At 41.5% G+C, this 26,046-nt stretch overlaps 2 protein-coding genes across 2 annotated transcripts; one reads left to right on the top strand and one right to left on the bottom strand.

Moving 5' to 3' along the window:
- Positions 1-11,606: 11,606 nt before the first annotated feature.
- Positions 11,607-18,014, top strand: LOC141810280 (suppressor APC domain-containing protein 2). The gene is made up of 4 exons (XM_074697677.1): positions 11,607-11,699; positions 16,962-17,132; positions 17,681-17,833; positions 17,925-18,014. Exons 1-4 carry the CDS (start codon positions 11,607-11,609, stop codon positions 18,012-18,014), a joined length of 507 nt encoding a protein of 168 aa, XP_074553778.1.
- Positions 18,015-23,625: 5,611 nt separating this feature from the next.
- Positions 23,626-24,114, bottom strand: LOC141810948 (achaete-scute homolog 4-like). Its single transcript, XM_074698814.1, has one exon. The coding sequence runs from the start codon at positions 24,112-24,114 to the stop codon at positions 23,626-23,628; it is 489 nt and encodes a 162-aa protein (XP_074554915.1).
- Between the last annotated feature and the right edge of the window lie 1,932 nt (positions 24,115-26,046).

The raw sequence follows: 26,046 nt of genomic DNA, 5'->3' as shown, positions 1-26,046 counted from the left end.
GTGGATGAGCCTGGATGAGCAGTTAATGAAGGAAAGGAAGAGAGAAAAATGCCCATAATCGCAATATAATATTCAATTTAATCTGTGCAGTACCTGTGATGATCAGATTGGATATGCATGCATGACTAAACAGTTTAACTTATGCCACTAAGTGGCTTTAGGAGGAGGTTTCATTTTAACAGAATAAGAATAGAAAAAGTCTTTAATGACCAGAAATGTGTCTGTTTAGATTCATAATGTCTGCATAATCATTGACACAGTCAGGATAACAAACAGCTCACACCCTGTCAGGGTTTAGATCTCACTTAATAAAAGGTTCAGGATGGTTAAAGTATTCAAGATAAATGACTTCTTTGACACGTTTTAAGTAGTCAGATGGACTGTAGCGCCTCCCTGTGAGAGGATGAGGATTATCTGCTGTGATGCTCTGTACACAAGATCAAAAGTCTTCTTCATTGCTACTAAAAGCACTGAGAGACGCACAAGAGAAGGTAAAAAGAGAACTGGGAAAATTTCTGCAGTATTTGGAAAAATATGTTTTGTAGCTACTAAGCCTTATACTTAAAGCCACTGAGGGGCTGCATGGACGGGATCAGTGGTGTGCGGTCAGGGGAGGCAGGGGAGTCAGTGACTCCCCTAAGCTAACAAGAAAAAAAAAAAGTTAATATAATTTAATTTTTTTTTCAGTTGTTCGTCGACAATTTGTCATAATTAAAAAAATAAAAAAGGAAATTGCTGATTTGTCAATAAGAGGGAGGCTAACAGAGGGGACGGACAGCGTTTCGCGCTGGCTTCATGCTTGTAATGTGCGTCATAGGCAGAGACTGTTTACTTGAAATCACAACGTTTTGTAGGTTGGCGCATGCGTACTAAGGTGTCACACTGATTAATTTGGGCATCGATGAGGCACAGCGCTTCTCTGCCTCTGCAGGTTGTAATACCACACTCTCTTTAAGGTCTCGTGATAGTTTGTTAGTGCAGACGTTTAATAGAGTATACTGGAGGTGTCTGGCCTGTGTTCTTGTGTTGTTGAGATATGGGTTATTTTTGTTCGTATTTTGCTCTTGCTCCTGTGATTTAAATCCTGTAGAAATGCAGGTGAACGTATGTTTCGGGTTTTAATTGGTATTTCGTCTTGTTAACTCCGGGACTTCAGTCTGTCTCTGAACTGTAGATGGAAAAGGTGATAAACATTTATTTACTTGGCTCGTTGCTGGTAACCAGTGTCTTGGAGCGCGGTCACACTGGCCATCCGAACCGTGCCGTGCTTAAGCACGATTGCCCCCCCGCAGCTCTGTTCCCCAGCTGGAGAGTACGGCCAGTGGTCACACTACCCCTACGTCAACCAGACTTTAGCCGGTATCACACACGCGCATAGCCCGCCTACGTCATCGTAAAGCGTCTGTTTACATGAAGCACGATCTCATCAGAGTCAGCACAATGAGACACAGAGAGCACTGCTACAACTTTAGAGACTTTTGGACTTATAGTGAGTCGTTTTTGCCTGACACAGCCCTCTAACACCCCCCTTTTGTTTAAAATGACCGTCAAGATGCCCTCGCGGTGATCATACGTATGGATCGCACGTGCTGTCCACGTGCTTGTGCTCCTGCATGAAGTAAATCGTGCAGAAGCCCACCTCTTCGAAGCGTGCCAAAGCATGGAAGTGAATCGTGCTTGAGCACGGCACAGTTGCGGTCACACTGGCCTTTCCAAACGTGCTTTAGGGCTGAAGCGTGCTTAGGCACGGCACGATTGGCCAGTGTAACCGGGTTCTAGGAGTCCGGGCCAAAGTGAGGAAAAAGACTAAAGAGGAGGAAAAAAGGTGCACCTTGTGCACAACCGTACATTTATTGAGGAAACAAAGACCAACATAATGTACTCCCGCCCCACACACGCCATGCATGCACTCAGACCATCTCTCCTTCCTCTATGTCACACACACACACACACACACACACACACACACACACACACACACACACACACACACACACACACGCACACACACACAGCACAGACTGTCACCGCGTTAAAGGGGCAGGGCTGGCCAGTAACAGTTTGTATTAGCAAATGTGAGCAGTGTACCGTATATAATATAACACACACATATGGAAATTTCAACTTTAGCTAGGTGCCTGCCTCCCTCGTCATGGACCTCACCGCATGTTACTGGACGGGATAAAACCTACTTGACTCGCTTGCTGTGCGTCTTCCTGACTTGTGTCGTGAAGAATACAACATCCAACCATTTCCGTTCAGATCATGGATATCTATTATCTGACACAGACTGACACGGTGTGCTGGCATTGCGGTCAAAGAACTATTAGTGCTCCCCCTCTAGCAACACCTGACACCTGTAGAAAGGTTCCTACCTAAGTACCCATTTATATAAAAAAAAAAAAACAAAGGTGACACCTAGTGGACAACACATGAACTTAAATCTCCTGTCACATCTCCTGTAAATCTCCTGTAAATCTCCTGTCACATGAAAATGGCTGTTACATGCTAAATGGAATGTACGTCCTCAAGTTGCAACTCTGAATCTCTGAGCTGGTGTGGATTGGATAGAAGCCGCTTGAATGTCCAAATATGTCCCTTAAAAACCTGACTGATTGTTCCTCATTATTCTATGTTTCAAAGAAGATAAAAAAGGGTTAACTTAATGTCCTTTATTTTCTGTACATGGTCCTCAGTGTGTGATTATCTGACCAAGTTACGCTGAAACCACATTTGAAAGTCTCAGTGACAGCAAGATGGCAGAATGAGTGTGTGTGGAAGCATTTGTGTGTGAGAGAGTAACAGAGGAAGCAACAAGAGGGCCATCCTAAGTGACAGTGTAGTGACTGAAATGTGGGTTACTATAGTGTGTGTGTGTGTGTGTGTGTGTGTGTGTGTGTGTGTGTGTGTGTGTGTGTGTGTGTGTGTGTGTGTGTGTGTGTGTGTGTAAGCTCATGCATGTTCTTAAAAGCCTGCCAAATAGAGAAAACACTGAGATTGTACGCAGAGTGAGAACTTTCCTACACATTTATTAGTGAATGAGGCCCAATCAGAGTGAAAGCAGGCAAACATCATTGACTTGAATTGACTGAATGGAACTGTATTGAATTGCATTGAAAGAAACTTTATTTATCCTTGAAGGGAAATTAAGGTGCATAGAGCCGTCAACAAATAAGAACAAACAGCACAAACAGGGAGACCACATTGCACATTAAATTCAAGTCTACTTTGAAAATTCTAAGGTCCTACCTCCAAGAAGACTGAAAAAGTAAAAGTAAAAACAATTGCTTGAATAAAAAATAAAATTAAAGCTGTAAGCAGCAATAAGCAGGCCCTCGCCCCACATGTGCCCATTGGAGCATGTCCTGGCCACCACATGGGCAGCAAAATGTGGCTCAGCCAAAAGCCATGTGTATGCATGAGGTTTGGTCCCTACATCAAGCATACATGGTAATTGTTAAGGCAGTAAAAATTAGTTGCCTCCAATAGGTGGCACTGTTGTATCACCATGATGCACCTGAAGATAAGTCCAGAGTAGGACTGAGATCATGTATGTGAAAGTTGGGATGAAATGTAAGAATGAATATGAATAATATTATCATGCATATATAGAGGGTGGTGTGATTGCAGTAGCTGGGATTTGGAGTTATAGAAGTGTTGTAGGATGGACCTTGATATTGTGTGTGTAGCTATTATTAGCTGCAAACACCCAGAGTTAATGAAAGACATTCAGAAGTTTTCAGACAAGTGGCACAAGTAGCACAAAGGATTAGATCCTGTGTGGCCAGAAGAAGGCACTTTTGATGTGGGAGTGTGTGGGGATACGGAATGTCACATAAAAGATCACAAACCAACATTTAAGACAATAAACAGTCTGAAGCAGAAGGAGTTGGAGCTCAAGATCATCAACTTGTTCAAAGAAGAAGGCCAATGTCACAGGAAGATGATAAGAGAAGGTCTTGCTGAGCTGCAGAGAAGCAAACAAAACAATGCAAGGAAAATGAAATTTCCGATGAGCGAGTCAGCAAGTGAAGAGAAAAAGAGCGAACAAACCAATGCAACAACCATCAGTGGATTATACCCAGTGATCACAGGGTCATTCAACATTAAAGGAGGTTGCGATATAGTGAACAGTGAGTCATTGACAGTTTTGGAGGACAAAGGCAGAGTTCTGCGACACAGGTTGCAAATGACCCTCCAGAGTACACGGTCAGTGTGGGTATTCCCAACCGTTCACCCCACAGCAGCCCCCACTGCAAACCCAAACTCAAAAACAGCAGTCTCAAGCTGAGACCCAGGCTTCTGGACACAGTGTTACCCCACAGCCAGCTCAGACATCCCCACAGGGCGAGCAGGCGCACGACTTAGTTCCAAAACATTGCAGCACCACACTGAAAGCAAGTCCACAGGGACAACAAGCTGTTCTAGACTGCTACGCAGACTACGACGGCAGCCAGTCAGCATCAATGATGCTGTTGTTAGATCTAGAGGGTGTGGGAACAGATTGTGAATGAGAAACGAACAGAACAGAGATCCAACATATTTAGGGAGCTATAGATGAACAGTATGACCACACAGTTAAGGAACCAGCGACAGGGGAGAAACCAAAAGAAGAGAAGGGACACCGACTCAGACTGCGGGTGTACACCCCCAAGCTAAAATGCAGAGACAGTATGATCTTAGATACAGACCAAACATACACCCACCAGACAGATACACAGACGGGCAGTATCCAATTCTGATTAAGGGCACCCAGGGTCTTTACATCCCATGGCAGACACTCGACCTTGCTGGGCTGGTTTCGCGGCTGCCAGGCGTTCATGAGGGCGCAAGCATTTGAAGAAGAGACAGTGGGAAAACTACGAGCACTGGGAGACATTAAGTCTGTGTGGGCTCAATCATTCGGAGCTCCTGCAATGAATAACACTTCAGGACAAAGCGGCAATGGCTGGATGATTGATCCAAGGGGTAAGATTAATTGATCAGGTTTCAAGAGGGCCTTTGCCTCGATTCTCGGGCTGGGGTCCTAATTAAAGCAGGGAGCAGCAATTAGTGGGCCCTCGCCCCACTTGCCCCCGTCCAGGCATGTCCTTGCTGCCACATGCACAGAAAAATCTGCCTCTGCCAAAAGCTACATTAGTGGAAGAGGTGTAGTCCCTGCAGCGAGCATACATGAACTTTGACCTCATACCAAGGAGTTACAATGACTTCCTGGTTCATGGCTAGATATCAGACACCCTTTAACTATTGAACATGATGTAATACGTGATGCTTTGTCGAGGCTTGAAAAACATTTGTGAGCACAAATGAAGAGCAAATCCAAAGAAACAGAGGAGTTTTAAATGACAGATAAAAGTATATTACTTCCTGTTGACAGTAAGGGGCGCTGTACCTTGAGCTGAAACAGGCATATAGATATGTTCAGGATGACACACTTAACAAGTGTGCGTATCTTGGTCCTGATACAACATAATACAAGAGAGCTATTGAGGTTTTCCTGATGCTGAAGAAATGGTCAACTTTGGCGGTGTTTCATGGTCACACCCAGTGAGTTACAAAAAAATCTATAATACATTTTCATAGTGAATGTGTATAGGATATACAAGCCAAGTTTGGAGTTGATAAGATGGAAAACCCAGAACTAGTTCAACAAAATACATAGACTATAAATCGTCAAAATCCAATGTTAAAATCCCAATTTTTAACTTCCTGTTAAGAACTCACAATGGTCTTCAGAGACTTTTTTGTAGTTCTAGGCATGATAGTTATGGGCAAAAAATTTCAGGGCTTTAGCTCAAAGTCGGAAGTCCTGCAATTTTGAGCCTCTAGGTGGCACTATGGAGCAATGTTTGCAAAATCAGTGATAGAAACGCACTCGGGCTGTGATAGTGAACAGTGCATTTTGGTCCTGATCCAACATAGTAAGGTTTTCATTAAGCGTCTGAAATGGTCAAATCTTGCTGTCATTTGTGGCCACACCCATTGAGTTACAAAAAATCTTGCAATAACTTTTCATCATCAATGTGTGTAGTATAAACAAGCCAAGTTTAGAGTTGATTAGATTGAAAACCTGCGAGTGGTTGATAAAAATACATATCCTGTAACTGTAATTCTTCCTGTTGCCATTTGGGTGCACTGTTCTTTCTGTTGAAAATAATGACATGGCTGTGTCCAGGCCGTAACACTTAACACGTGCGTCCATTTTCGTAAAGATCAGACATAGTTTAAAAAATGCCAAACTTTTAGCCCTTGTCCTGGCCACGCCCATTGAGATTCTATAAATGTTTTGATAACTTTGAATTATCAATGTGTGTAGGATACACAAGCCAAGTTTGGAGTTGATCTGATCTAACACCTCGGACTTGTTCAAATATAAATTTCAAAATCCGATGTTTAAGTCCAAATCACAAACTCCCTGTTTGGAATTCACCATGGACATAAGAGACTTTTTTGTAGGTCTGGGCATGATAGTAACGCCGGCAAAAATTCAGGGCTCTAGCTCAAAGTAGCCCGAGGGGCTGCAGTTTTAGGCCACTCAGGGGTGCTATGGAGCATATCTTTTTGCGCTAATACTGGATTCATAAATTTTTACAGCTGACTGAATTTTGTGGCTAGTTGGGTTTATCTCAAGTGAAAGTTTCATAATTTGGGTAAGAAGGGGTAAGAATAATCCCTAAGGTTTCTTCTTCAAGCTCTGCAGGCTAGGCAGAGAAGCTGACAGCCTGATGAAAGCCACTCAGACTTGGTGAACAGCACATGTCAGGAGCCCTGAACAATGTTTCCTGCTAACCTACATGTAAGCTGTTCATAGATAGCCAACAGAGATCATGGGGATGACCCAGTTATTTTATGGCTGACAGTCACAGTTTTCTGCTGACAGCTTCCTGAGGGCTGATTAAAAATAAACCAGCTTGTGATAGAGAAGGTGAGGATACTCTGTATAAAGGAGTAGTACAATGTCCTGAGAATGTTCTGGCTTACTCCAAAGGGATTGAGTTTCCTCAGGAGGTGTCATCTCTGCTGGCTTTTTCTGAGGATCTCCTGGGTGTTATAGAAGAAATTCAGCAAACTGTCCTGTACCTGCTCTACTGGTTCACCTTGAATTGTGGCTTGATGAGGGCACAATATCATGAGGGGTCATGGGTTTTGCAGGAGATCCCTCGGAGCTTGAAGAGAGTCTTGACTTAGGGACAGATATATCACATGCTGGATTCAACACGTGATGTTAAAAAACTACCTTTGTTTGGCCAGAGGACCTTCGGTGTTCAATCAATAGATGCAGTTTGTATGGAAGCCCAGAGTGGACATGCTGCTGAAGATTTTGTCGGCTCCATTTTGAGTGATGAGTTAATTCCACTTGTGTTAGTCCAGCCTGTTTTTATCTTTTCCAGATCCAGAAAATCATTTTCTTGTCACAGGAGAGCCAATTCTTTTTTCTTTGGGTAATGTGGTGTTTTGATCTTTGTAACACTGAACTGCACAACTGCTCCTGGAGCAGAAGCCAAAGGTGAGTTTTAAGCACCTGGAACTAATTGGTTTCATCAGGCTGATGCTGCAGAAGAAGGAGAAGCTGTGAGACTTAGAGAAAAGTTTCAGGATGGAGCAGTGATGTGGTTTCAAAAATAGATTTAAAAAATATGCAGATGAGAACATGTATATTTTGACCCCTGACTCTGCTGTGAGAAGTTTAACATGCTGCCTCTCCTCTAGAATGTTGTGTTCATACCAGGATCATTGTCTGAATATGTGCAATGTCAAAGTAAAGCCACAATCGGACTCAAGTTCCTGTCGGGTGGAAATCTAATTAGCAAAAAGTACATGAATTTGAGGGACATTTGAATTACATTTAGCTTCATTTGCTCATTGGAGGAAAGGAAAATTATGAAAAATTGATAATGTTTGTGTGCTGTGTGCAGCAACCCCACAACACTCCACAACATCACCTGTTTTTTTTTTGTTTTTTTTTAGTATGTATTATTTTTATTATAAATTGTTGTTTCTTGGAGCAGAAATAAAAACAAGTGTCCCTTGTTTCGGCAAAAAATGCTCAAAGGAGAGGAGGTCACTGCAGAACTATTGTTGACAAATGTAGACAGCAGTATTCATTGAAGGATTTGCAGAGTTGTGGAGGAGGGGGGAGGAAGAAAACATAACTGACAGAAACACAACAGTCATTGAACTCTCCATGACTCACAGCAAGAATCTGCGGACTGATCTGATCTGATAAGTCGTCGTTGTTTTATTATTGGGCAAAACTTGTTTCTTGGTCTGCAGAGGAGGCGTGACAATCTGCAGATCCTGCAGCTTGATCCCTGAAACACTGTGATGACACTCAGCTGCATTTTGCGGCAAAAAGGTAGAGGCATGTCATCTTCGTGTACACCATAGTGCGAACACTAAAGGCTTTTGTTGTAATGTAGAGGTGACTGTTGGGAGACCTCAGTAAAGCTCTTTAAAGTCTGGATTTGACAAGTGGGACTTAATATTTCAGATGTGATATTGTGATGCCTTTTGTGAGCAAAAATTAACAACAGGGGCCTTTATCACGAAGCAGGATTAATGTCTTATTGTTTATTTTCAAGGATAATGCATCATCTCATTTTCGAGGGGGTCCTTAGTCAGGTTGCTTAGGTCAATATGTAGGATGTAGACGGAGATTTGTAAAACTATATATGTTCAGAAATCTTATGACATAACAAATCAGAAAACCAATGTTGCCATTTTTTTCAGAGGCAGCCATCTTGGATCTTTAAATATGGCCTCTTTCAAAAACAAGTTTTTCCATATTGTCGTTTCTCGTCTCCCGTATGACCTAAATTCATGGTTTCAATGGTTGAATCTACATTTTTGGGGGCAAGGAATTCAATGAAGCTGACCTTCCTTATGATTGAGGCATGTATGGTTGTGTATTTTGCATCTTTACATGATAAAATGGTATTTTATGGTCATTTGGATATGTCTGTCGTCCAAACAATGTAATATTTCACTAACACTCTTTATCACATCTTACAAAAGACAACTCTCAAAAGACAACCTGCCCATCCATCAACTTTGAGGGTCCTTTAATCAAGAATTTAAAGGGGGCCATGTAAGGCCAAGCATCAACATTACACTGATAAAGCAAATTACCTGGATTCATCCGAGATGTATTGGCACCATTTGTTTTTTTCTCAGCCAAAAATGTAGAAGCCAGTGGAATCTTGAATTAGGGTAACACAAGAGTTGAACGGCAAATCAACATTCAATTAGGATATAAGGTATTGTTATGATGACTTGATTCCTTCATTATGCCAATTCTATGCAACACTGTGTGATGTTATGGTTATGGGAAGCAAAGATTTTTTGTGATTGGTGCTCTTGTTCTTGGTGTCTAAATTAACGATCTATTCTGTATTAATCATAAGCTCTGAAGTTTAAGTAGAGAGATCACATTTTTTCTATCACACTACCACACCTCTATTCTCTTTCCTTTACATCAATTGCAGTGTCAAAACTATTACTACATGCATCAGATTATTTGTGCTCACAGTTTTTGAAGGTATCATATCAAGTGAACTGAAAATTTACGCCTCTATAGGGACCTTTTTATTTTGTTGGGGGGACCATTTTACAAAATGCAAGAAAAAAAGCCAGGCATGTTTCAATCAAAACAGCCAGCTATTTTATGATGTAAAACACTCAAAGACATGATTAAAATGCAAAATACCCACCCATACATGTCTTATTTACAGTGTAGTCAGCTCCATTGGATTCCTTGGCCCCAAAAATGTAGATTCAACCATTGAAATCATGAATTTAGGTCATCTAGGAGGTAAGATATGGAGAAATTCGTTTTTGAAAGAAGCCATTTTTAAAGCTCCAAGATGGCTGCTATAACAACCTCGGAAAAAAATAGCAACATTGGTTTTCTGATTTGTTGCATTATAAGGTTTCTAAAAATGTATAGTTTTACAAATCTCTGTCTTCATCCTACAAACTCATCTGGCTGAACTTAGTGGCCCTGACTATGTGTGCAATAAAAAACAGCTGTAACATTAGCTGACTCAATCCCCAGCTATCTGCTCCAGTAGTAACAGAGACTGAAAACTCCTCTGTTACACTGTTACAAACAGATCACATAGTTATTTTTAACTCAAGTCTCACATTTGACAAGATAAAAATCAAACCAAAATGCAGAAGTTTAAGGTGGTACCTGCAGCCATTCAGATTTGGGAGTGATGGTGGAACGTTAACTTATGGATAATCTTAATTAATTATGCTCTTTGATCTTACATCAGTTGCTTTGGTGGTAAGTACAGTAAAAAAACAAAAAAAGAGCATGGTTAATTTCCTCTGCTCACCATAACACAACCTCACAAATCTGTACTGCTGTTAAAGTGGATTCAATCCATCCACTTCCTCTGTCAGTTTAGCCTGAGGTGCTCACTGGACCACGTGCGTCTATTGTTTGCAGAGAAATCGACCCTCTGAACAGCTGATGGTCATGATCTTAGTGCAACTCCTCTCCCTTCCCACCCTTATATGAAAACAGGACTGAACTAAATGCTCTGCCTGTTTGTAATAACTGCTGTAAATTCCACTGGCACACACTCCATACCTTCGAGCTGGCTCAGCTTGTCCCCAGGTTCTGTCACATTCCTGGGAACATGTTGGGACAAGGCAAAAACATTATCACGAGCACTCTGTTTTCAATCTGCAGCGCCTTCCCTCAAAGGAATGGTAAGCTTCCACCTAACACACAGGACTGCAGGATTCTGAGAAAACCTGACAACCCTTTGAGCAGAAAATCTCTGTTAGAGCGTGTAAGAGCAGGACTTTTACATCTCTTATGTCTCATAAAGAAGATATAAAAGGTGATCACACAGGAGCTGAGTCCTGATCTCACCCATATTTCTACTCAAATCTCTTCTCTGACATCCAGCTACAGCAGACAGTTTCTGCCTGTTACAAAAGAGAGTTTGGTCATTGAAGTAATCTTTACAGCACTTAAATGTATAAATTTTAGACTTTTTTTTTTTTTTACTAGAAATAAGGCAAAAAAATTGCTTCATGTTGACTTTTTTCAGTGTATGTCATACTTTTAAGACATGCACAGAATATCTAGTGGAGGAAGATTCACTGTAGTTCTGCAGGTGGTTGTAACCTGTAGAATTAAACTCTTCTCTGCAGAATGTGCCTCATTGGCGTATAGATGTTGATCCTTTACGTAAAGTATTTCAGAGAATGAACCTGATAAAGTATTGTGCAGGTGTAGCTTTAAGAGAATTGATCCATTATTTTGTTTTTCCTTGCTTTCTGCTTCTCTTCGTATTTCATCCTGTTCTGCCATGTTCGCTCTTTCTCTCTGTTCTCTCTTTGTCACTGGATGTCAATTAACCAGCTATGGCGTTGACAAGTGGAATTTTTCATTGCCTCGCCCTGGGGGCACCATGCTGTCTGTGCCTGTGAATCATGCTGCTCCTCCTCCCCCCTCTCTCCCTCTCTCTCTCTCTCTCTCTGCTGTTATAGAGAGTCTCTTGCCCAGCTGTGTGGAGCTGTGTTTTGTGGTCTGCCATGCGCCCAGCTGGATGGGGCAGTGGTACCTGTCAGAGACTGATCTCCTCTCCATGGCCTGTCGCTGCTCCAGCTCTTACACCGTGGTTATCATCCCACTCAGGAGCAGTCTGTGCAGCCTGGACGCTCTGCACTTCTACCTATGGGTGCGTGTGTAAGTGTGTGTGTGTGTGTGTGTGTGTGTGCTAAAAGGAGTGTGTGATCTTAAACAGTAACTTGTGAGTGAGTGTGCTTCCCCAGAGGTTATGATTTAATCAGCTGCTGTGTGTGGTTCACCTGTACCTGAGCACAGTGAGTGAATGTCAGTGTAAATCTGTCCTCTGACTGTTCTCACACACACTGGGTGTGATCTATAACCTGAATTTAAGCCCTGCTGTCCTCTGTGGTCTATTTCAGGATCATGAACATGACTGTGACTGTGTTTGCTGTTTGCTGTTCTAAAGGGATAAAAATCCTGTTTGATAAAGGAGAGACACTTTAAGATGTAAATCCTTGTAATCCATTGTTAAAGCGAAACATCATTTTAACACTAAGTTTAATGGTTTAAATGTGACTTCTAAAAAAAACTGGATGCATCATCCCAGTGTGTCATTGCCACATTAGGTCTGCTCCTCACAGCTTCCAGTTTATGGTTCTCCCTTAACTGTAAGTTTATTATTACATAAGAGAGCAGTGCTTAGGATCAAAGATTTCTCTTGGGTTGAAATGTTACATGAGGCATGTCGTACCAGCCACCTGAATCCTGACCTGATGATAGCTCTGTGTAAGCCCTTTTAAACTGCATGTATTCCAGCTAGGGGCATACAATAGGTCTAAAGGCCTCCTGCTGCTCTGTAGATCGGCTCTGCTGCTGTAAACAAAGCTTTGGGGCCTCTGGAAGACAACAGGCAGCAATGTAAATTCACCCTGCTTTACATCAGGCTGCAGGCTGCCTTTCCAGAGCTGTTCGACATACATTATGGCCCCGTTTACACGACAACGTTTCATCTGAATACACTGAAACCTAGTGAAAAAAATCTGCGTTTCCACAGAAACGCTGAAGGACTAAAAACGCTGTAGTAAGCATGCCAGGCCGATAGTGGGCGCCACAACTGTCTTTTCCAGAAGCTGCTTTTGGGAATACTAAGGGCAGAAGAGGATCAACAGATGCTCATTTTGTTAAAAGACAGTCAGCAAATTCAGCAGTTTGAGCAGCACAAGCACAACATGGTAATTCGCTGATTAGCCGCGTTTCCACCAAGCAGTCCGGGTCGGTTCGTCTCGGTACGGTGCGCTTTTAGTGGTGTTTCCACAGACTCATCCCGGGACGGATCCCTAAAAACTGAGACGAGCCGTCCCACTTTTTTGGGACCCTTTCGTATGGGTGCCAGACTGAACCGATCTGCTCTCGGGAGGTGGAGCAACACACTGCAGATGGTTGATTGGTCAGAAGAATTGTCACTTACCCCGACAGCGGCTGCATGTCTCCTGGCGGCTCACAGACTTCTCTGAAATGAAGCTTGATTGCACTTTGTAACAGAGAGTTACATGAAAATCACAGAGGACGAAATGCTGCATGTCTTCCATCCGTGCTCTTTGTTTACTGTGTCGCGTTTTCTTCTTTGTTGGATTTAATAGCGGGGTAAGCTGCTACGGCGTCGCGCTATTGTTTACCAGCTGTGGCTTCCGGCATCCGGCTTACACGCCGCCCACCATGAGAGGGCACAGTTTGCTGTGGAAACGCAAACGGGATGAGACTTTACTGTCCCAAACCGTCCCAAACCGTACTGAACCGACCTGTACTGCTTGGTGGAAACGCAGCTATTGTAACGGTTCTGTTGTCCTGTTGTATGCGCTTGGGCGAAGCCGAGTGTGACTTCAGTGTTTCCACTGAAAACGCTGACTTACTGTTTACATGGCGACGGTGTTGGCAGTGTTTCAGAAAAATCCCACTCTGGAGACCGTTTTCAAAAGTTTGCATTTTAGGTTGGTTGAAATGCTGTTTCTGTGTGAGGCTGAAACGCAACAAAACGTTTGCGTTTTGCCCTAAAACTGTTGTCGTGTAAACAGCCCCTAAACCTACACTACACAACAACAGTTTTAGGATGAAATGCAAACATTTTGTTGAGTTTTGGCTGCTCGTCTACACGAACTTTGCCTTGTGCTTTGGGATATGTTACACCTGAATTTGGTTCTTGTATATATATATATATATATATATATATATATATATATATATATATATATATATATATATATATATATATATATTTATATATATATATATATATATATATATATATATAAATATATATATATATATATATATATATATATATATATATATATATATATATATATATATATGTGTGTGTGTGTGTATATATATATATATATTTTTTTTTTTTTTCGGTGCAGATCTGAAAATCACTTGTTCAATAAGTTGTCCTCAAAATCAACAAAATTCAGTGAGAATACTTTAAACTTTACCCTAAACTTAAACTAGTCATTTGAGTAGAACCTTTCGTACATTTCATTAAACACTAAGTGCTTTATATTAAAAAGAAAGATGAAGGAAATAAAAGCTAACACCACCTCTCTGCATCCACATTCATGCAACACATATAACCTTAACGTTTGTGTCAGAAGCATGTGTCTTCAAGCTATAGCTCTCCCACTAGCTTGCAACCAGTTTGCTGCAATCAGATTGAAAATGATTAAATGAACAGACATTGCAGGACAAAACAACATTTCAACAACCCATCCTTGAGCACTTGCCTATAAGCAGCCTGTCAGGAATCCAGGGAACATTGGAAACAAAAAAAAAGGAGGTCTCAAATGCAGATAAAACAAAAAGGTTTTTTTTTAACTTAACTCAAAAATCCTAAAAGTCAAACCCCAAAACTCTAACAAAGAAACAAACCAAAACATTGTTAAAACTCACAAGAAAACCAAGAAGCACGAAGAGGCACAGAAAGCATGAGGACATGACAGCAGACAGCAACAATAAACCGACACAGAACAGAAGAAACACAGAGAGAGAAGGGAGTCGGTGGACTTTCAGGGCATTCAGCCACCACTGAAGGGGTTGAGCCTTGAGAAGCCCCAGTGGAAGCACCACAACTGTGGCTGAGATTAACCCAAGCAGTCTCTGGAAATGAATTTGTGCTAGGCGTTTGCCTAGGTGAAAAATGCAACTGGGCCTTGCAATATTCGCCACCCTCTTGGCAAGACATGCCCTCATTGTGGCAGAGTTCAGGCACAATCTCAAAAAGATAGTCTCCTGTCGTGGCTTGATGTTGCTCTTCTTGAAGTTGACTCTGAAGCTGAGGGACTGAATGTGGGCCAAAACAGTCTCTGTGTCCTGTATAGCCTGATTGTGGGATGGGGCGCATACTAACCAGTCCTCCAAGTGTGACATTATCTTTAACCCTGCCCTCTGAAGTGGCCCCAGGGCGCCTGCTACACACATATGAAAACTCTTGGGGGCAGGGAGAGGCCAAATGGAAGGACTTTGGACTCGTAAGCCTGCCCCTGTAAGGCAAAACAGAGAAACTACCAATGGCTCCGACAAATGGGGACGTGGAAGTAAGCATTCTTGAGGCCTATTGTGGTGAACCACTCCCCTGGTTTCACTGACTAGTATGCTTTTTGTATGCAGCATTTTAAAGGGCAAGACCTTCATGTATGCATTAAGGCATCTGAAGTCTAGAATGGGACGAAGCCCTCCATCAATTTTGGGAACAAGGAAATATGCTTAATAATAGCCAATGTGCTGTTCTCTCTGGCCTACCTTGGTTATTGCACCTTTCTGCAGAACAGTGATGATTTTCTTAATATGGGTGACGCTGGACTGTGGGATGCTGCCGTACTCTCCCCTGGTGCCTGTATGTCCGCTTCACACATTCTTGTTTTTTATGTTAACAAACAGCTCGTCATCAAGCTCTGCTCGAGCCTGATAACGAGCCTGATAACGAGCCATTCATTTGAATCAGGTGTGCTGGAGTGGGGTAACATCTAAAGCATGCAGGGCAGGGGTCCTCCAGGACCAGGGTTGGGTTACACTGGTCTACAGTACATCACCAAAGGTTCTGCTATTTGGCGATGACAAACCAGGAGTGCAGGTGGATCAAAAGTATTCTGAATGGATAAGCCAGCTGTGTAACTGTCTCTTCATTTTGTACTCCTATTAATGACAAAGGGACAGATTACATCTGTCCCGGGAGCTGGCCCACACGGTGACGCGCTTCGTGTCCTCTGATGCGCCCCGCTGTCCATTCTCCTGCTGCAGGGACAGCGGCTCTGATCGTCTCCGCTACCGGGTCTTTCCAGCACACTGTTTCTGCGGTGCTGGGGATCACTCAGACCAATTAAACGCTGCTCCACGGCCGCAGCGCGTTTAAAGGCGAGGAGAGGCGCTCATTTGACTGGTGAAAACAGCGCTCGGCTGTGTTAAACCCACTCACGGCTTTTCTCCTCCCTCTCTGCCATTTGCGTGGAGGGAGGCGTGGACGCGCACCTCAGCACTCCTCTGTGCCTTGACTGCGCCTCTCTTGGCACTGCAGGAAACTTGCAAAGTGCACCGGTCACGCCCTGTCCGCGCGGCAAAGGCCGGCGCAGGGCAGGTGCGTCTGCGCTTGCGCCTGGTCTACTAAAATAGAGGCCTACATATCACTGCTTCACTGAACTAACTTACAACATGTTTTCATGTTTTCTCCTTTAGAAGAAACCCTAAAAGGACACTTGTTGAAGTTTTAGTAGTGAAAAATACTATAAATAATAATGGGAGAACCCCTAAAAGACTCCACCTGGTTTTCTCAACAAAAAGAAATCTAAAAAGTACTATCTGTAAGAATAATGAAAGCACTTTATCACATTTTCTTTCCTTGTAAAGCTTTAAAGCTTTGACGTTCATCTCCCTCAAGAACTTTTCCTCACATTTTCTCCACTTGTAGAAATCCTGAAGGCCCCTTCGCATTTTATCATGTTTTCTCCAATAGAAGAAATCCTGATTTACTACCCAGAGTTAATCTACTGAAATCGCACACTTTTACCACCCTGAGGGCCTCTGAGGAATCTTTCATGTGTTCATGTTTTCTCTACTAAAAGGGTTCTGAAATGAGACCATGCAAGGTTTTAGCAATGGAAAATACCCAGAAGAGCACTTTATCCCATTTTCTCCATATGGAGGGCCCTCCATGGACTTTTTGTTATATTTTCTCTACTAAAGTAACAGACTAAAACACTTCAGCACAACTTCTCTAACAGATGGGCGTGTTATCAGGTTTTCCTCACTGCAATATGAAAAGTATTTTATCCCTTAACCACTGCACAAAATCTTTGGAGTATGGCATGCTGAAAAAGTCAGTGACAGTTATGTTTGTTGTCCTGCCTGGAAATCTGACCCAGCTGAGTGTCTCTCTTAACAGATTAAGCGTCTGAAGGATCTGGAGAGGGAGAAAGACGCCCTGTGCTCGGGTCTGGAGGTCCTGGAGAAGGCTCATCTCTGGTACCTGCAGCAGCTGGAGAAGAACAGATCCAGACAGGACAAGATCAAGCCCACGAGTGGGGTCGGACTCAGCAAGGAGGGATCAAGAGAGGTACACTGAGGACTGGGTATGACCCAAGCGGCATCCTCCGGTCTAAGAATATGAGACAATGCGGAAGTGCTAAAATCTGCTGTTTCTCGAGTGTCCGCTTGAGGCTGGCTCCAGGGGTACAGGAAGTCACATAAAAACCAAGCCAAGAAAGCAGTTTTTAAAGAAGAAATTACCCTATTAACAGACTGGTTCAAAAACGTCTACTGTCTGAATTGCTAATTTAACTATCAGCACACACTGTACAGGGGCTGAATTTTTTTTCTAACTCAGCAGTTCAGAGTATCCTCTGAAGACCTTGAGCTCGCCCAATCAGAGGCACAGCTCAGGTCATGTGACTGATAGGCTCCCCATAGCTGTAGGCAAAGCCCTTGCCACTACCAGTATGGCCGCTATAGCCAATGTGCTTCATTTTCCATTTCAGAAACAGACGGGTGACGTCAGGGAGTCTATGTCCATGTTTTGTACAGTCTATGGTTTGACCTTTTACCTCTTTTTAAGGGTCTTTAAGAGCCAGCCGTCTGTAACACCTCTCCTCTCTGTGTCCTCAGGCTCAGTCCTGCTTCCTCAGGTCCTGTATTCAGCGGGTAAATGGCTCTCTGGGCACTGTGATGAGTGAGCCTAATGTCACCTGTAGCAACCCCTCTCTGACTGACGCAGTGGCAGAGAGCGACCTCCGGTGGCACAACACAGTACTAACAAAGGTAATAAATAAGCAAAGTTCAGTGATAACATGTCATTTCCTCCAGTTTCAAACTTCTTATTTACAGTTGTTTATACTGTATCATATGACAGGAAGTGAGCAACAAGAACCGTCAGATCGCTCTGTTAGAGCTGGAGAAAGACACTCTTCTGGAGCAGCTCAGGGACTTACAGACACACTGATGCTTTTCTATAGGTACAGATCAACACATGCTCTGTACATGTGAACTTTATTCAGATTGTAAATATGTATTTAGATAAATAAATCCCTGTGAACATGCATTCTGCTTCTGTGTGTTTTTGCAGACCAGTTTTACAGAAGCCTTGTAGAAACTGTCCATCAGATTTGTTTTTTCACCTCCCTCAGATACTTGTCTGACAGGTTGTTCGGTTTTCTGGTAATGTAACAAGACACACCCACTCCTCTGATTTCATGCTTTAACTTTGGACCTAAATTTTTCAAAGTGATTTACTGTTTGTATATATCAATAAAAATGTTTGCATATCAGTCAGAGACTGTTCCCCAAGTTGCTAAAATGCGACTTGTAGTAAGTTATTTCAGTAGATATAAACACCACCAGTTCAGAAAATGTCATTATATTACAAAATGTTTCATAGCACAGCATTGTCTCCACATTACTGTTACCACCATGTGTATGTATGTATGTATGTATGTATGTATGTGTGAATTAATGTAATATAGATAGATAGATAGATAGATAGATAGATAGATAGATAGATAGATAGATAGATAGATAGATAGATAGATTCTCCTGTATGCAGAAGACACTCCACCATCATAATGTGTTACTGACAGTCATTCTGTTTCCAGCCCTGAATGTGGGCTCTCTCTGTCCTGACACGTCCCTGCAGCCTCTCCTGGTGGTCCTCCGCTGATCTCACTACAGCTGATAAACTTTATAACATCAAGTCATCTTACATGTTTGCAGGATATGTTATTTTTTTAAATTGCACTTGCCATACATGGAGAGAACTACATTTACAAAATTTATACAGATTATATCTGCAAAAACAAAATATCATCCTGAAACAAATTTTACCTCCACATCCAACTGCATGTTTTTCCAGAGTTTAAAGCAGAGCTGAGATTCTAATTTTTCTTTGAATGATGCAATCCAGAAATATCTATCAGACTAATAAAAAACTGTCAAGTTCTTTTCTGTATTCAAGACAGATTCCATCCCTACTTCTGCAGCAGCTTTTCCAGTAAGCAGAAGACTCCCTGCATGAAATCTGTGCAGGGATCAGATAGGAATCAGTCTGTGTGCATGAGAAAAGAAAACATCCATTATGGAGGATGTTTTTCTTTAAGTAGTTTCATGTTCTCTATCTTTACAGAGCCACTGAACCATCAGCCCCAGGTACCAGCATCCGGCTAATTATCATCTCTAATCCACAAACTGCACAGCCAAATGCCTGCTGTTATATGAGCGTGTGATGCTCTGTGGCTGTCAAAGCCATTCTTCCATACCAGCATGGTCGACTGAGGCGGCACTCAGCTGCTCTCCACAGTCTCTTTACTCTTTTTACAATATCAGGTTTGCTTTGGTCTCCTCTGGTCTGTATTCTTGGTATGACTGGATATCAGTCAGGCTGTTTCCGTGCAGGTCAGCAGAGGAGGTGGGGCGTGCAAACACAGAAACAGGGTTCAGAGGAGATGGAGGAGGAGGAGGAGGAAGAGGGGTGTTCAAGGGAGGCTGAGCCCTTCATGAAGGAAGGAAAAATAACTTCCTAAGACAGGTGGTCTTTGAGAAGCCCTCAGGTAACTGAAAACAGAGAGTTATAATCTCCGCAGAACGACACTCTAGGCTTTATCATAGTGTTCACAGCCAAATAGCTTTAAATGAAACAAGAGGATCATCTTCGTTTCTTTTTTAAAAACAAAACTTTCTCAATCCATCGGGTCAGAGGACTGAGAGTGTTTCTTTTTTCAGAGCCATGCGATAAAAATGTGGTAGGCATCAGCAGAGGGACAGAATCAATATGATAATTAAAAAGGCATCCCTGTATCATTCATTCATTTTCGAACCACTTATCCTGTTCAGGGTCGAGGGTAGCTGGAGCCTATCCCAGCTGTCATTGGGCGAGAGGCGGGGTACACCCTGGACTGGTCTCCAGTCAATTGCAGGGCTGACACAGAGACAGTCAGCCATTCACACACGCTCACACCAACGGACAATTTTAGGGTGATCAATTAGCCTGGTGAGCATGTTTTTGGACTGTGGGAGGAAACTGAAGGACCCGGAGGGAACCCACGCATGCAGAGGGAGAACATGCAAACTCCACACAGAAAGGCCCACCGGCCAAGCTGGGAATCGAACTGGTGACCTTCTTGCTAACCGTTGTGCCACCGTGCAGCCCCTGTATCATTCATTCAATTGTGTCTTCATGCCAGCATTCCAAACTATATTGATGAATTTCTATCAAATTCCATGATGGCAGCCAGCCTACACAGCAAAATCAAGATACTCAGATTAACTCTGTAGAAGTTAGAAAACCAATGATTTTTAAACATGTGCATCACAATGTAATTTAAAACACATTCTTGTGTTACAATATGTAACAATGTATGCTTTTATTTTCATCAGAATATTATTTATCAAAGGTTCAAAGGCTCATCAATTCATGCAGCAACTGATGTCTGAGCATTGCACTGGGTTGCTTTTTTGTCAAGAGCAATAAAGAACCTCTGGATTTTCTTCTTTACTGATGCAGAGAAGGGAGGGCTGACTTGCATCAACTTTATCCAAAAGTGTAGTGAGGCTGGCTCCTTCCTGCAGTTTGAATGAAACAGATTCATAGAAACATACCAGATAAGTTTTTTGCAGTCCTACAAAAACCTGCAACAAACTTATATCAACAACTGGAAAAAAAGAGACAGTTTTGGTAGAATGAAAACTTATGGTACACACCCCTTAACAAAGCTCACAGGGTGGTTGGCTGCCTGTGCTGAGCTAATCTTGGCTGTTTTTTTTGTGGCCTCTTGATGTGGGGGGCAGGAGTTGTCTCCTACATCAATTTATATATATATATATATATATATATATATATATATATATATATATATATATATATATATATATATATATATATACTGCTCAAGAAATGTATGGAACAAATAATTGTGTAATTGTCCCAATATAACTCAAAGTCAATCACACGTCTAGGGTATCAACCTGTTCAATTTGGGAGCAACACTGATTTTGAATTATTACATAGAAATACATGAAAATGAGAGCCAATAAACAAGACATCCCTAATAAAGGAGTTTTTATGCAGTAGGTGGCCATTTCCCTTTCACTGTTTATTTTGATTGATGGTGTTGATAATTTTGATATATAGAAGTATCGTATAGTATAGTAAAGTATAGTATATACCCTTTAACACACAACATATCCCGGAAGAAATAGAGTGTAAATTTGAAAATGAGGATCATATTTAGGAGAAAAAAAATCTTGAAGTGTGGTTTTTAAAGCCTAGATACATAAGAAAATAGCAAAGAAGTAATTTTCCCAAAAATCTATGTGCTTGCCCAAGGGTTACAAACTGTTCATGAAGCATTCGATTGTGTGTTTTATGCCATGGCCAAACCGGATGCGAACCTATGAATTTAAATGCGCCTCACGCCTGTAACGCGCCTCGTGAACGCCGGAGTCTGGTTGTGGACAATTTTGACAAGCTGAGGGGCTGACGAGCGTGACTGTGCAGGCAGAGTGGAGAACCTGCTCATTTTGAGACGGGAAGCCCAAAAGAGCATCTGAAAAAAAAAAGAGCTGTGGTTTCAAAAGCATGACAAGAGAGTGTGTGAAAGCCTTGGAGACCACAATCAAGGCCTGCTGCCTCTCCCTGGTAATCCACCTCCACTGGCCCTGCCTGGCTGTTCCCTGTGATCTTTTCCTCAACCCCAGTTTATTGTTTCTCAGGAAGATATTATTCATTAGATCTTGGTTTTCAGTATTAATCCTCTGTTATATTGATTTCATGATGGTTGTGTACAGTATTTTCAGCCAGCTCTCATGTTTCCCTGATCATAGCTTCTCTGATCAGTCTTTTCTATCCTCTCCTTTCTCCTCCGAGAACAATTATCACTTTGAGACGCACCCCATTATCTACAATCTGTTGACAAAGAAGCAACAACTTCCGGGTCACCATGACTGGGGAATTGAAACAATAAAATCGAAATCACCCTGTGAATTCATTTCCCTTTATCTATGTTATCAAATGGAATATTGAAAAATAAAAAGATTTTCATTTGTTTTCATTTTGGAAGGAAAAAACAGAAAAAGAACCGTTTCTCGATGTTTTGTTTTTTGGTTCACAATTGAATATCAATAGAACAAATGAACACGGGTTAAAAAGCATAAAGACAAGATTTTTAATGTTTCCAAAGTATCAAAGACAATCTGAGATATTCCATACAGGCTGAGAGACTAATTTGTGAAATAACACAAGTTAGTGCATCAACGCCTCCTTTGTGCCTCAGCCTGCTCTCAGAAAGTCAGAAGGTCTTATTAGTTTAGAAGAAGTCCATTGGAAGCTTTAAAAGTCATCTATCAAATCTTTAAAACAATAATCAGCATCAGGCAATTCATGTAAAGTGTTGAGCTTCTTCCATGTTGAAAAAATGATGCTTGGTGATTAAGGAAGCTTTTCTGTTAAGAACTCTGCTGATCTGTTTTCTTTCATGCAACCTAAAATATTATTCAGAACGCACAGATATATGTATTATTTATTCATTTATTCTAACTAGTTCTATAAAAATCAGTTTGAGAGCACCATTCCTATGAGCTCCAGGTGGTATTCAGGTATTTTCTCTCACACTGTCATAAAATCAGAAGTGGTACTTCTGGTCAAACCACTAACCTCCTAAATGGGAAACAACCCACTGAGCCACAGTTATTGAATCTTTACATAAATGAGTCTCTACTCGTGAAGAAAAAAAGATCAGATAAAAAAAAAAAAAACATGCCATCAGAAGCAATCTGATCTGATTTTAATCTGATGTCCTTGGTGGTAGTAGTTTAAACATTTAGTTATAACACAGATGAACAGAAATGCACTAAAACAAATCTAAAACAAATATACAGAAAATGTGGATGGCATACAGATGTCACCAGATGTGCAGATTTTTGAAAGAAAAAGATGTCTGAACATCAATAATCACTCAACACTGTAGACCATACACTTTACACTGTCCTTTACTGCCTTAGAAATATTTGACCAAAGTAAAAACCATTTTTGGGACACATATGAATAAATTTTATATACAGAAAAAAGAAAAAAAACATTATTCTGATCATATCCAAGGTTTTGGAAGGGGCTGTTTTTAAATTCTGACTCATTCAGTAAGATAGGCCAAATGCCTATAATGCCTATAACTCTGTGACATGGTTTGTAAATTATCCTTGTGAAAAAGACTCTTGAGAACATTTTGCAGTAAACCTTGAACATCAATGGAAGCTTTTTGCTGGATTACATCAGGAAAAATCTGTTATTTCCAGTGAAAATATGAAATATTTACATCAGAATAATCAAACCATTAGACTACATTCAGTCTTCATCCACTTCTCATTTAAATGATTTCACTTTGGTAGTTTAACATTTCACTCCCAGATCTTTTTTAATGCAGTAAAAATCTTACAGAGGAAATTTAATCATTTTGGGACGTTTTACATTTCAGTATAAAATGTAGTGCAGATGACAGACAGGCATAGTCAGAGTAAGAGAAACTAACCTTGTCTACAATTTTCCCAAAGTCGGTGCAGTGACTTTTTCATTTTCCGTCCCCGCCGCACTCTGTCTTCTGCGGCTGCTGCGCGAACAGACGCGCGGCGCCAAGCGTCACCTCCATCCCGGACACATTTACATCAAGCAGGTTATTCAGATGTTTTATGTAGTCAATAGCAGCCCTCAGAGTCTCCACTTTGCTAAGCCGTTTGTCCGCAAACTCCAGCGGCAGGTGCTCTCTGAGCCGAGCGTAACCCTCGTTTACGCAGCGCACTCGGTGCCGCTCTCTTTCGTTCCTTTTACGGATGAACGCGGGCTCGAAGGTGTATTCACAAACACCAAGAGGGCCGTGGAAGGGGAAATATGTCAGCTGTCTATAGGGCATCCTCTGGCCATGCATGTTGTCGATGTATGCAGTGTCAAGGCGGAGAGACAGCCCGAACCGAAGTGCATCCCTGTAGTGCGCTCCTCGGGTGTCCATGGAGAGGCCGCGGAGAGTCAGTGAAGGGACATGAAAAGTCTCCACAGAGTCCATGCTATCGAATTTAAGGAAATCAAAGATGATAGAAAAAGCTGAAAGTTTTTTGGTATAGGATTATAATCTAAAACAAGCGGAACTCACCCGGTCAGTGTGTCCTCATCATCACCATGTGTTCGAGCCATTTTATTCTACAACACTCTGCACCCTCTGACTTACTGTCTGTTTGTTGAGTTTCATGCTCAGACACCCCCGAGTCAGAACTCTGTTTGTCTGTGTGAAAACTTGTATTTTGGTCTTTTTTCAGGCTTTAAGCACCGTGGGTGTGAATCTGTAAATCAGGGCGGGGATGAAGCTGCCTCATCAAGATAAAACTGTTTACATATGGGTTCCTTCCTGTGTGTCAAGCTATCATGATACAGCAAGTTTTCAAAGACTGGTATATATATATTTCATTTTTTCATTTCCATTTCATTTTTGTTTGTTTATTCGAACAGGTTTAAGACACATCATCACAAAACAATAAAACAGAACAGAGATAAATAAGATGCACAATGTGTTTAAGCAGAAGTAAAAAAAAAAAAAAAAAACTATTAAAGAAACAGCTCTAATAACATAGATCTTTATACCTTGTTCAAAAGGGTGTAGGATGAAGTCAGAAACTTTTTTAGTCCTACCCCTTTGTCTTTCAGATTTATAGTATAATTTGTTACAGCAAGTGTAGAAACCCGAAACAGAAGAAAACGTAGTGCATCACAATAAAACAAATAAAAAATAACAAATAAAAGGAACGGGTAAAGCCTGTCAGCCCGTCAGGCTTATAATGCACTGGGGGAAACCCTGAACTGTTGTGTAGGAACCATGACACCGCCTGTACCGTGGTAAAAAAAATGTTTTTCACTCAATATCTTAGCTAACGTTACTGTGCTCAGGCCAAGACTAGCAGAGACAACTATGCTAATTAGCGTGCTTGCAGCAGTAGGGCATTATAATTCATTATATTGTATTGTTGTTGTTGTTGTTGTTGTTGTTGTTGTTGTTGTTGTTGTGAGTGTACTGTGGACTGTAGCCAGAGGCTATCAACTTACCTCCAGTAGTTGTGTAAGAGAGAAGTGGTAGCTGGTGCCTGCACTCGGTAAAGCCAGGTCAAACAAACCAATAGAAACTATTCTCTCATCCACCAGCGTAGGCCCCGCCCATTAAGTGCAGTAGAATTCACAAGCAAAACTTTGGAATTTGCAAACAAAGAGGACTGATTTTCAAGAGAAGGTTTTCAACTTGAAAGCAAAGAGGACTGATTTATAAGCAAAATGGAAAGAAATATGTTCTCTGTGTATTGCAACCTGTTTTATTTTGATCTCACCTTTTTTTTTTTATTTGCAACCTGTTGTCTTTTGATCTCAATTTTTTTTTCATTTCTCACTTATTCTCTTCTGCTGACAAATCTCTTTTTTGGTTTCAAATCTATTCTTTTTGATTAAATACTTAAGAAACAAATTTCTCTCTCCATACCCCACTCTATAAAAAACATACAGATTAGAGGCTTTGTCTCACTTGGCTTCCTTAAAAAAAAAATCCCCACGCCACGCCACTGATCACAGCGAAGGGAGTCCTCCAAAAACACAGGCAGTTCATTGCGCAGCACCAAAAAAAAAAAAATATCCAAACACTTTCCGCGGCTCATCCATCTGATATCAGTGTGCATCTGCAAATCTCCATAGACAGCATTGACTTCTTCCAAAAAAGCAACAAATTTCCTGTGACCGAGAGCCCTGTTGACCCCCGCATGAGTTTATAACTTTACTCACTAAATCCGTGACGTGACTGACGTTAATTGTCTTTTCCTGTATATTAAAATTTAAAAAATAAAAATAAATCATTTATATGCTGACTACAAAAGTGGTGTGCACCCTCATAAATTTCTTAAATAGTTACTCACCTGATGTATGATACAGTGCAGAATGGGACAGTCGACTCTGCTCTGGTGGA

This window comes from Halichoeres trimaculatus, unplaced genomic scaffold (assembly GCF_033239565.1).
Source record: "Halichoeres trimaculatus isolate MK-OKI-2021-1 unplaced genomic scaffold, fHalTri1.1 fHalTri1_scaffold_21, whole genome shotgun sequence".
Taxonomy (NCBI): Eukaryota; Metazoa; Chordata; class Actinopteri; order Labriformes; family Labridae; genus Halichoeres; species Halichoeres trimaculatus.
The sequence above is the reverse complement of the archived record's forward strand: the minus strand, read 5'-3'. Positions and strand labels throughout refer to the sequence as shown.